This window comes from Sapajus apella, unplaced genomic scaffold, assembly GCF_009761245.1.
Source record: "Sapajus apella isolate SASKATOON/1434 unplaced genomic scaffold, GSC_monkey_1.0 scaffold2, whole genome shotgun sequence".
In the NCBI taxonomy this organism is placed as follows: domain Eukaryota; kingdom Metazoa; phylum Chordata; class Mammalia; order Primates; family Cebidae; genus Sapajus; species Sapajus apella.
The window spans coordinates 21369789-21382914 of NW_022436942.1; the positions used below are offsets into that span (position 1 = coordinate 21369789).

Consider the following 13126-nt stretch of genomic DNA (forward strand, 5'->3'; position numbering starts at 1 on the left):
TTTTTTAATAGGGTTATTTGCATTTTGCTTGCTGATTTAAGTTCCTTATAGATTCTGCATATTAGACCTTTGTTGGATGCATTGTTTTTGAATACTTTCCTCCCATTCTGTAGGTTGTCTGTTTACTCTGTTGATAATTTCTCTTGCTGTGCAGGAGCTCCTGAGTTTAATTATGTCCCCTTTGTCGATTTTTGGTTTTGTTGCAATTACTTTTGAAGTCTTAGTCATACATTTTTTGCCAAGGCCTATACCAAGAAGAGTATTTCCTAGATTTCCTTCCAGGATTTTTATAGTCTGAAGTCTTACATTTAAGTGTTTAATCCATCTTGAGTTAATTTTTTTATATGGTGAGAGTAAGGATCTAGTTTCATTCTTCTACATGTGGCTATCCAATTTTCTCAGCACCATTTATTGAGTAGTGTGTCTTTTCCCCAGTGAATGTTTTTGTCATCTTTGTCGAAGATCAGTTGGTTCTAAGTATTTGACTTTATTTCTGGGTTCTTTATTCCATTGGTCTGTGTGTCTACTTTTACACCAGTATCAAGCTGTTTTGGTTACTATATCCTTGTACTATAACTTGAAATCAAGTAATGCATTGCCTCCAGATTTGTTCTTTTTGTTTAAGATTGCTTTGGCTGTTAGATGAGTGGCACGAAAATGTGGTGTATATACACTGGAATACTACTCAGCTGTAAAAAAATTAAATAATGACTTTTGCAGCAACTTGGATGGAATTAGAGGCCATTATCCTAAGAGAAGAATTTAAAAGTAAAAACTAACGAGGCAATGATTTAAACATCTCCTATCTCACGTTTTGCAGGAAAAGAATGAAATCTATTAGTTTATCAAGGGAATCAATAACTCTGAACATACAAGATATTGCATAGTATTTTTTTAAAGGGAAGAAAAAAGATACTTTCCATAGAGAATCATAGTAACTGCAGTTGAAACCCTGAGTCAACAAAAGTACCATGCCAACTCTCATTAGATACTTTAGCCTGGGGCAGTGAGCAAGTGCGTAAACAAAGGAGGGAGACTGAAATTTTGAAAAAAAGAAAAAAAAATCTATGTTCTGGTTTATCTTTACTACTTCTTCATAAAAAATTTCCAGTTAGGGTGACATGTGTAAGCAAAATCAATATATTTGTAAATCCAATGATGTTTCATTAAATACTATTTGAAATGTCATTAGGAGCATCATCATACATGCTGTCATTTCAACTGCCTCCCATCCTTCACACTCTAATTCGATGTATAGAAGCCTGTAGTCTATGATCGGCTCTACTACTTTTCTGAAATATGTTTGATGTTCTTTCTTTCTTGTCTCACAAAGCCAATGAATTAGCAAATATTTCTGTTGATATTTTTCTTTCATTCTTCCCTACATGTCCCATCTCTCCCCTAGCACTGGAATATGGGCTTCACACCTCATAGCAGCTATATTACTTCAATATCTTAGTTGATCTCTCTGAATCAAACCTGTATTTTGTACCTCCCATCATTCTTTGTTCTCCCAATTTTAGTCATTACTCTGCTTGAAAATGACCTATTTACCTACATACTATTTCAAGTGCATTAACTGCCTCCAGCTCCTTCTATATGATGGCATTAATATACCTGTCAAGTCTTTTTGGCCAATAGTTAACTTTAAACATTTTGGCATCTACACCTGGTGAACCTCCAGTCCTCTGAACATAATGTATGCATTCTCAATTCAAGGTATTTTTTTTCAGATTACCTTTCACACCACATTAACTGTAGCAGGACAAGGACAAAATAAAAATGAATTATTTTTCACCAGCTAGCATCAGGTTTCTTTTCATCAAATGAATCGAACTTTAGGAAAAAATGCATGATTCTTGACAGAAGATTAAGTCCTGACAACATGGGTTTAAAAAGTGATTTTGAATGTATCTACAGTAGGAAATGAAGCAGAAACTGACAATAAAATCTTTAACATTCCTGTCTTCATCATCTGCAAAGTGTAGATCATATTAGCACTATCCTCAAAATTTACCATGGTAAATAAGCTTTAGAATGGAGATTGCCATATAGTCAGTAATGTACATATATTAATTTTTAGTATTATTCTCCCCTGAGCTTGCTTTCACATGCTTGATGAATTCACTAGTGGATGATTTATCAGCTTTCCAGCTGTGCTGGTAAGTAAGTGTAAGTCAGAAGAATGGATATAAAACCCATTTGTAGCAGTTGTGTTTCCCCAATGAAGCATTATGAGCAATAAAGAAAGATATTCAAATATTCTGTCTCCATTGCATATTTTCCACAAATAGCCAGTGTTGGGCATTATCATTTTTTCTTTTTCTATAATTTTAAAATATAGTATAGAGTAATTATTATTTATAGATATTTTACTCACTTTTTTATTACAAACCTCGCTGAGTAACAAAGTGTTTTATTTTCCAAAAGGAAATTTTTAGGGCTATATGGAGAGTAGTGGTATCTAAGAGCTAATGGAGTTGCAAGTATTGCCTCGCTGAAGCAATCATTGATTTGGAGATCAAGGTAGTATTTGGATTCAGAAGGTAAGTGGAAATCTCAGTTGATAAGCCATATAAAGGAGTCCAAGTAAAAGCTAGAAAAATATTGGAAAGTTGAGGGCAGAGTTAATTTTCAGAGATAGATGAAGGCAAGAAGATTTCACTAAGGTGAGCACCCAAAATTTCAGTTAGAAAGAAGACATAAGTTCAAGAAATCTATAGTGCAATGTGATGACTGCATTAATAAAAATGTACATTTAAAAATTGCTAAGAGAGTAGATTTTGTGTTCTCACAAAAAGGTATGTGAGGTAGTGTATATGTTAATTAGCTTAGTCATTACACATTGTATACATATCTCAAAACACAATAAATACAATGTTTATTTGTCAATTAAAAAATTTTTTAAAGAAAAAACTGTTTTGTGCTTTGAGAAGCTTGTGAAAAATGCACGGTACTGAAAACTTACAGATACTGCAAATGTTAGCACTTTTATTCCTTGAACTCTTCAGAGGGAACCTCTTCTCTGAACTAGATGGCCCTTGAAATAATTTCTTTAACTGGGACCAGTGAAAGCTCTGATAGGATCTTTAATGCTCAGAATAGCTACTGAAATGTCTTCCATAGAGAATTGTGGCAACAGAGAGCTTATGTACTTCTAATGGAAAGGTTAATTTAAAATATGTCACTTTAAATTTAAATGGAAATTATTTGAACTTAATAGATAGTAAATTTGAACCAATAAATAGAGCAAGATATTACTCATTTCATGCAGGAAAAAAAAGGAAATGCAAGTACCAGATCTCTTTTGGCTTCTCTGCACCAGGCTTCACAGTGGGAACAATTTCAGTTATTGAGTCAAGAATGAGTCTGACAGATGTGATTCTTAACTTATTATTGATAACTCATTATTTGGAGTACATCTTGTAATACTTAGCTATTTCTATATAACAGACTTTCACTAAACATGGAAGTATTATGTTTCAAATTCAAATATTATGTTACAAATAATCAAACGATAATTATTTGTAATTGCTCTTGAGCTATAAGTTGGCAAGGCAGTTCTGCTGGGTTCTGAACTAGGTTCCTCCACATTTTTGGGAATCAGCTAGCTGTAAGCTGGTATAGAATGGACTCTTTTGGGATAATTCAACTCTGCTTCAAAATATCTCTTTTCCAGCATGCTGGCTTTGGCTTGTTCTCATGGGAATCACCTGTATGCCAGAGACAGAGAGAGAGAGAGTAGATGCATGCATGGTTTCTTGACTTTTAACACTCTGAATGGTGCAGAATTCTTCTATCACATTTTTTTTTTGCAAAAACAAGCCACACATCTAGACTAGATTCAAGAGATAAGGAAATGAACACCATCCTGATGAATAGCACTCCTGAGTCACATCATAAAGGGCACGGCTATTTTTTTTAATCCATCTACCACACAGCTCATGAAAAGTCACCTAATTACTAATCACCTAACTAGAGGGTTTAAAACAACAGTAATTTATCCTCTTACAGTTCAGGAAGCCAGAAGTCTGGAATTAAGATGTCAGCATGTCTGTTTCTCCTGAAGTCTCTAAGGGAAAATCTGTTCCAAGCCCCTTTCCTTCCACTGGTGGTCAACAATACTTGGTTTGCACAGTTGTCACTCCAATTTCTACACCCATTTCACGTGACTGTCTTCCCTGTGTGTAAGACTTTGTGTTGTCAAATCTCTCTCTCTTCTTATATGACATTAGTCATTGGATTTAGGATCCACCCTAGTCTAGTTTAACCTCATCTTAAATTGACTACATTGCAAAGGCCCTGTTTTGAAGTAAGGTCACATTCACAGGTATCAAGGATGAAAACATCAACATATCCTTTTGGGGAACACAATCCAGTCCACTACAGTGACTATGTATATTTTGTAGAAAATGCTTAAGAGGAACAAAATACCATAAATAACATAGGCTATAAACATAGCCTGTGAATATATGAAAGATAAAAGCTGAATCTGTAAGAAAGTGTGTAAGAAAAAGAGGCAATACCAATTAACTTGCAAAGTAACTAAGTTCTGTTAGACCTCCACTATGTGTGTTCCTATGTCCACCACTAAGCATTCCTTATTATTGTTGTCAAATTTTAGCTCCTTACAGTTCTAGAACCTTCTTTATAGATTATTACAGTGATTTTCAAATAGTTTCTATTTCAACCAAGATCAATAAGCTAATGAATGAAATAATCAAAAATATCCTGTGGGTTTTCTCACCACAAAAAGCTGGTAAGTATGTGAAGTGATGTATATATTAAAATAGCTTGATTTAGTCATTCAACAACATGTGTGTGTATGTGTATATACATATGCATATATATTTAAAATTTCTGTATTTTTTGTTTTCATAATTGTTATACATATAAACATCATGTTGTACACCCTACATATATACAAGTTGTAATTGTCAAGAATATACTTTTTTTTACTGTGCTAGTTTGTTGGACATATTAACATGCACACTAAATGTATTTTATAACCTCACAATCTACTTGTGAGCCACACAGAGCTAGTAGAAAACCATTGTAATGGAGTCTTATGAGATGGTAATTGAACTTAGTTACATTAATTCACGAATATCTGACTTAGGCTTAAAAAAATTAAGAGATTAGGCCGGGCGCGGTGGCTCAAGCCTGTAATCCCAGCACTTTGGGAGGCCAAGGTGGGTGGATCACGAGGTCAAGAGATCGAGACCGTCCTGGTCAACATGGTGAAACCCCGTCTCTACTAAAAATACAAAAAATTAGCTGGGCATGGTGGTGCGTGCCTGTAATCCCAGCTACTCAGGAGGTTGAGGCAGGAGAATTGCCTGAACCCAGGAGGCGGAGGTTGCGGTGAGCCGAGATCGCGCCATTGCACTCCAGCCTGGGTAACATGAGTGAAACTCCGTCTCAAAAAATAAAAAAAAAAATTAAGAGATTATTGAAGGAGAAAGATTTAAAGGAATAGATTTTTTTCTACCTCAAACTCCAATTACATGCAATAGATATGTACTTCAGCAAATCAAAATTAAACTAAAATAATCAACACAAGTTGCGAATTTGTGGTGGCTTTTAAATTTTTCTGAAAGTTGACAAAGAAACATGGTGGTTGGTTACTGCTTGAAGAAGAACCTGTACAATTAACAGAAACCCTGGCTAATGAAGACTTATAAGAATATATATTATTGTTCAAGTTGCATATTCAAAGCCAGTATATGCTTGTTCTACTGGAAATATACATTTTGCATAATTAAATTTGACATGATCTTACTTTGTTCTCTCCATTGTTTTGAAAGCCAAATTCCCATGTAGGTAGAAACTTTACCTCAATAAAAATGTGACTATATATTTTTAAGTGGTTAACATTGAATTTCAAATTCAGAAGGATCTGATTGAAATTATTGTGGCCACATCTCAACAGCTTTTCCTTACCAAGTTACTTATATTTTCTGATGATAATTTGTCTTTTATGAAAAATATAGATATAATAATTGTCTCTTGAGTTTTTGAAAGGGCATGTGTCAAAGACGGTGCCTCAATAAACCATGTTTGCTATTACTATTAGTCTTTTACTTTACTCTGGTGTCAAGCAAGTATTTGTTGTTTAAATTCTAAGAATAGCTTATTATTAATTACTGGATAATTTAGCCAATGACCAGAAAAGTCCAATACCATGTCACCAAATATTAATACTGTTAATTTTATTAAATAACTTTATTTAAACATACAATCCATATAAATAATTTGCATTATGTACTCTTGGCATCTGCAAAACTCCATCTTGTATACTTTTTTAAAGGTTACTTAAAATGCATTAGATGATTCATTGCCACATTGCAATAGCTGCAGAATATACAGTGGTTTGTGGTGGCTGTTGTCACTTATCTTTCATAACTTTTCTTACCCTTTTTCATCCTGCTCTGTGCCCCAGGAGGCTTGCATTTATACAATGGATCAACAGACATTCTTGTCCCCGTGTTGTATTTGATTTGGCTGAGAACAGAAGCCAGCAATAGATTTGAGAGAGTCAGAACAAAACAAGGTTGGGACGGCTGTTTTGCTGTACTAAAGAACAGAGCTCCTATTAGGTGACATTTAAAAAAAAATAGTTGTAGCATTATCTAAGTTCCAGTTAACACTCATTCTATTTTTCCCTTCAGGCCAAGAAGTATAAAATTTCTATTATATGACCTGTGTGGCTATTACTTAACCTTGTCTACAATTTTTACACAGTCCTCTTATAAAGTGTTTTCTCACTTATCCCAATCCAGGAGTATCATCTCTTTCCTGTAGGACCCTAAATGATACATAGAAATGCACCCCCCAGTTAGTGATGAAATAAAAGCACTTCTTTCGCTCTGTTTTAAAGTTTCGTTAGTAGTTTTGCTGTTCCTATTTTGGAAGTTTTCTCTTTTTTTTGAGACGGAGTTTCACTCTTGTTACCCAGGCTGGAGTGTGCGATGGCGGGATCTCGGCTCACCAGGAGGTTTTCTTTTTTTCTTTTTTTTTTTTGTCTTTGTGGGGATTAACTTTTTTTTCCCCCATTTATTTTATTGCATTTTAGGTTTTGGGGTACATGTGAAGAACATGCAAGATTGTTGCATAGGTACACACGTGGCAGTGTGATTTGCTGCCTTCCTCCCCATCACCTACATCTGGCATCTCTCCCCATGCTATCTCTCCCCAGCTTCCCACCCCCACCGCCCCTCCCCTATTTCCCCTCAACTGACCCCAGTGTGTAGTGCTCCCCTCCCTGTGTCCATGCTTTCTTACACAATGGAAGTCAAAACACATCTAACTTCTGTAAGACTTTTTGAGTGATTGTCCTCTTCACCGCCCGTTTCACTTCATTGTTCCTCAGGCTGTAGATGATGGGGTTTAGCATAGGTGTGATGACAGTGTAGGACAATGACACTAGCTTCTTGCTCTCTGGGGACTGATTTGATTTGGGCCGCAGGTAGGTCAGGCTGGCTGTTCCATAGAAGAGGGACACCACAAGGAGGTGTGAGGAACAAGTAGAAAATGCCTTCTGGCGGCCCTTAGCGGAGGGCATCCTCAGAATCGTTATGATAATGTGGGTGTAGGAAACCAAAATGAGAGAAAAGGGAAACATGATAAACAGGAATGTGGAGGCAAGTGCTTGCATTTCATACATTGTTGTATCCACAGTGACTAGTTTCAACACTGGGGGACCATCACAAAAAAAGTGGTCCACGGCATTTGGTCCACAGAAAGGAAGGGCCATCATCCAAGCTGTCTGTAGCATAGACACAGGAACACCAGACATCCAAGAGCCTATGGCCATCCACAAGCATAGGGACCTGTTCATTACGACTGAATAACGGAGAGGGTTGCAGATGGCCACAAAGCGATCATAAGCCATCATGGAGAGAAGGAAACATTCAGAACTGCCAAATAAGAAGAAGAAGTACATCTGGGTACCACAGCCCACAAAAGAGATGATTTTCCTTAGGGACACTAGATCTACAAGCATCTTTGGCACCATAACCAAGGTGAAACATACTTCAAGAAGTGACAGATTTCGGAGAAAGAAGTACATGGGTGTTTGAAGTGCGGGATCCATACTGGTAACTGTGACAATGAGAAAGTTGCCCAACAAAGTGACTGTGTAAATGGCCAGGAACAAAATAAAGAGGGAAACTTGCATCTCGGGGTTGTTCGTAAAACCAAGAAGAATAAATTCAGTGACTCTGGTGTGATTTTCACAGATCATATCTTAGACCACTTTCTCTCTAAAAACAAAGTATGTGCATCAAAGGGTATTAAATCAATATAGAGATAATCTCAATAACAATAATAGTAACATTCATAAAATATCTCTATTTTCAGTTGTCTTACTATTCTGTTTCTCTGAAGCAGAAATGATGTTTACAATAAGATAAAATTAAGGAAAATAAACATTTTGTATAAATCTTACTCATTGTTTATCACCTAGATGTAATTTTTCTCTCATGAGTAGTCAGAATTTGCGCTCATATTCTTCCTTGTAGGCATGCTAGTTTGTAGGATGCAGTAGAAAGAGTGTTGATAGATCATTAAAATGAATAGTCTACTAATTTTTAAATGATTTTAGGATGCAATAAAGACAAATAATGGGCTAGCTTGACATTCTAATATTTGATTATTTTAATCACATCTCTTCTGAATATAGTGCATTTTATATCACTTATCCACTGTATATACACACACACACACATATACCAACATCCCCCCCCACACAAGAAACTTAATAAATAAACATAATATATGCTTATGATTTTGGTGCTTCTTTATAGTCTCCATGAGCCTAATAGTTTATGACAATTTTTACATTGTCTTTTGAACCATAATTCAACTTCACTGGGCCCCCTTTTCTTGTTATACACATAGCTATAGTTCTTTTAGTTAAGCTATGTATTTTTTAAAAACTTCCAAACAAATATGACTTGCAATAGAAAAGTATCTTCCCAAAATTCATCTCAAATTTTCTCCACCAAAATAGTTCCCCTCATGACTGACTGACTTCTTTAAAACTTCATGATCAGAAGAGGGGTAAGGTACATATACTTACCTTTGTATGTCAGCTGATCCAGTCACAAAAGCACTGATTCAACTCTTATGAACTCAAATACTGTATCTTACTTAGAGCAAAATATTTTGGCCAACAGTAAAATTATACAAATTTTTTCTCTATAGGTCATTCTTAGTACCAAAATTTAGCAAATGCAGGAGCATGCGTTAGAAAAATAATTATCCATATGCTACATTGGATCTGAGCTGAATGATGTATTTTTTTCAAATACTGGAATTGGGTAAATATTGTATCAACTATTTTATAATACATTTTTCTAATTTAATTCAGAAAAAATGCATATTTCATTTTATAGTCAAAATAATTTGAAGTAGATATTCCCTCCTGAAGTGAGGAGGTAAAAATCCACAGTGTATGGAATCCTTTGAAACTAGTGGCTTAAACAATACTATATTTTAATTCTACTCTTAAGACATGTAACATCTTGCCTGTGTCTTTTGCATATTGTAAGTTCTCAAATGAATGTCTTCAGTGGCAAAAGGAAATGAACTACTCTGGTGATCTTAGGCTCCCCATACGCTTATAATTCCCAGAATAATAGGTAACATGTGGCAGTGATTGCAACCATTACTCTCTCAGCACTATTGCAAAACCGGCTTCACTGCCATTCTTGTCATCACAGGAATAGCAACAACACCATCATATTCTGGTATATGCATCAAAACTTATGAAAAACTTCATATGCATTATCATGCTTACACATATTTTGGAAAAATTCTAAACTTGTTATGGGCCTAAAATTATGCCATCTTTTATGAAAATATGGGAGTTGATGAAGGCATCAAAATGTTATAGTAGTTACAATATTTAGTGTATCCTAAAATGCCTCAACCAACTGCCTCTCAGAATTCTGATATTGACAGTGGCAGAAGGCAGTACCAGGATGAATGCCTTTTCATTGAGTAATAAGTTCTATAGTGTACAGTCCGTGTGAAATATGAATAAGGCTATCCAAAGATGGTCAGTTTATTGAATTTTAAATAATTATCATTGCTCATTTTCTGTCTTTACTGAAGACATTTAAAGTTTAATAAAAGTTTAGGCAATGAGAGCTTCATAGTGTCGCGAGATGTATCTCTAAACACTCTTCTCAGTCTTTCTATATACTAAAAAGCCTACAGATTACTTTGCATGTATCATCTAAACAGAGATTAATCAGCAGCGATGTCACAATCACTACCACAAATTTATACTGATTAAAAAAAAAAGTGAAAACTGTTGTTGAGTTGCCATGATTACTACATTGCTCTAAAGAATGTACTGCTTTATTTGTAGCATGGCTTTTGGTAATTTGATGTCATTTAATTAAGTTCACTAATTTAGTTGGTGATATCTTAATAAGGCCAAATTGTTTTTTTTTCATGTATGGTTAAGCAGGCCAACTCTTTTTTTTTTTTTTTTTTTTTTAGAAAATAGACTTTACCTCTTATTTTAGCCAGCTATTTTACAAGTATATGTTTTCTCATAAAACTATTATGGATGAATGCAATTATTTCATCAGTATTTGGAATACAAAGTGAATCTGAGATTGTTATTAAATTTGTCTAAATGGAACAGCACTTCTAACAAATCTACATGTAAATGAATAAATTACCATAGTATCTGAATTAAAAGTTCTTTGTGTAGTTATAATCCACAGCATTTCTTTATTACACAGCTACTGTTTTATTAATGCTCTCTTCTTTAGCATTCTATTGCTTTCCAGACAGAATAAAGGCCTCATTATTTTTTGTTTTCTTTTATTTTAATGAAGCATAAAGTTATTCCTTTTCCAATAATATTTCATTATTTATTTTTCTTAGAATTCTTTTGTAATACACAGTTGTACAGATAAATTTAGGTGTTTAACAAAACTGAGAAATATAACAAATCATAAAGAAATATCTGGATGTATCTTACCAAATAAAACCTCATATTTCTTCTGTCATTAGAAGTTTAATAATTTTTTTAAAGATATACAATGTCTTCAGAGAAATGTTAACTGATCTTGAAGTCTACTGATAGCTCAAATCTTCATAATGAAGCTAGTACCTTAGACAGGCTAACCTGCCTTGCACTGGCACTACATGGTGGCCAAATTTTAGCATAGCATTTAAAAGTGTGGCTGGCCTTGGGGAAATGATCCATGGATCACCAGAAAGGACTTTGGTTAATTAAACAACTGTTTTTATTTCACAGGGGGAAATACAGAATGTTCATACAATTATCTATATTTATTGTAAGTCATAATTACAATTGAATATGCATTTCTCAATAATAGATATTTTGTGGTGGAGCTACTGGACCTACTGGTCAGGTCTCTTGGAACTGCAACTTTTAACATGCCCAGGCTATCTGAAGAACACAGATTTTAATTTTCCCTATAAGATATCTGTATTTTTTGTGGGATAGTTTTTGGTTCAGTATTGGTGAGACAGGTTTATTTCATGCTCATGAAACTTACATGATATTTTATTTAAATAATTAAATACATCAAATTAAGCTGATAATTGGCATGTATTTTATTGTTGTCTTATACCTTAAGTCGTTTGGCTATTGGTTCGTTTTACTATGAGAACATGGTAAACAATGCCATGATTCATATATTATTTCAGTCAGTGAGTGGTACCTTATGATGTCTAACACGGTTACTGTCAGGAAGAAGTAAGCAATTTTTTTAGTCCTTGGAATGTTTTAGGTAATTTTAATATTGAGAAATAACATTATACATTGAAGTTATTTTGTAATGCACAAACAGAACTGTAGAAATAACTCCCTTTATTTTCTTATCTTATATTTGTTGTAGAGGCAACTTTTATAAATAGATATAAACCTTAAAACGGTTACAAATTAGCACAGTGGGAATACTTCAAAAAATTCTAATGAAATCTTTGGGTGCAAAAAAAAAAAAGGAGGCCCTAGGAGTTTAGGTCAACCTATGCATATATAGGTGCCTTAACAAATAGCTAGAGAGGAAGGTTCGTCACTTGCTAATTTTACTTCTTTCTAGAAAAGAAAAAACTTCCTATATTTGTAGAAGTTAAAGGAAAATTCCTTAACCCTCATTTTCTCAGGAAACTAAATAATACTATAATGCGTTAAAGTTATTGTTTTTTTTCTTCCCATTTATTTATTTTATTGCATTTTAGGTTTTGGGGTACATGTGAAGAACATGCAAAATTGTTGCATAGGAACACACATGGCAGTGTGATTTGCTGCCTTCCTCCCCATCACCTACATCTAGCATTTCTCCCCTTGCTATCTCTCCCCAGCTTCCCACCCCCCACCCTCCCTCCCCTATTTCCCCCCAACTGACCCCAGTGTGTAGTGCTCCCCTCCCTGTGTCCATGTGTTCTCATTGCTCAACACAAGAGTCTCGCTCTGTCACCCAGGCTGGAGTGTAGTGGCGTAATCTCCGCTCACTGCAACCTCCACCTCCCAGGTTCAAGCCATTCTCCTGTTTCAGCCTCCCAAGTAGCTGGACTACAGGCACCCGTCACCACGGCCGGCTAATTTTTGTATTTTTAGTAGAGATGGGGTTTCACTATATTGGTCGGACTGGTCTCAAACTCCTGACCTAGGTGATCTGCCTGCCTCAGACTCCCAAAGAGCTGGGATTATAGGTGTGAGCCATTGTACTCAGCCAAAATGTATTCTTTAAAAAATCTTCAGTAGGGTACATCTACCATTAAAACAAGTAAAATAAGTCTCTAATCATTTCCAAGAAAAAAAAGAAACTATGATATAAAATATATTTGGTCTATCTTCATTCATACTTATACCAAATATATAACTATGCACCATACTGAAGAAAACTTTTGTAATATTGAGCAAAAACAATCACATGAAAAATGGTGCATTACTGTATCACATGTTAAGCTTTTGTTTTGTTTTTAAATGTTTTAATGAAAGATGTATAACTTTGGTCATACAATATACCCATGTAACAAACCTGTACATGTACCTGTATATCTAAAATAAAAGTTGAAATTATATTTTTTAAAAAAGATTGATAAGACCTTAACAAGAAGGCCATGAAAATCC

The 13126-nt window shown here is 34.7% G+C and overlaps 1 protein-coding gene across 1 annotated transcript; it reads right to left on the reverse strand.

Annotated features, from left to right (window-relative positions):
- Positions 1-7294: 7294 nt before the first annotated feature.
- Positions 7295-8324, reverse strand: LOC116556875 (olfactory receptor 10A7). Its single transcript, XM_032286211.1, has one exon. It carries the CDS (start codon positions 8243-8245, stop codon positions 7295-7297), a length of 951 nt encoding a protein of 316 aa, XP_032142102.1. The 5' UTR covers positions 8246-8324.
- Between the last annotated feature and the right edge of the window lie 4802 nt (positions 8325-13126).

What these genes read in the sequence shown, in the direction of transcription:
- LOC116556875 (XM_032286211.1), bottom strand. Translation starts at nt 8,245, where the DNA reads ATGATCTGTGAAAATCACACCAGAGTCACTGAATTTATTCTTCTTGGT.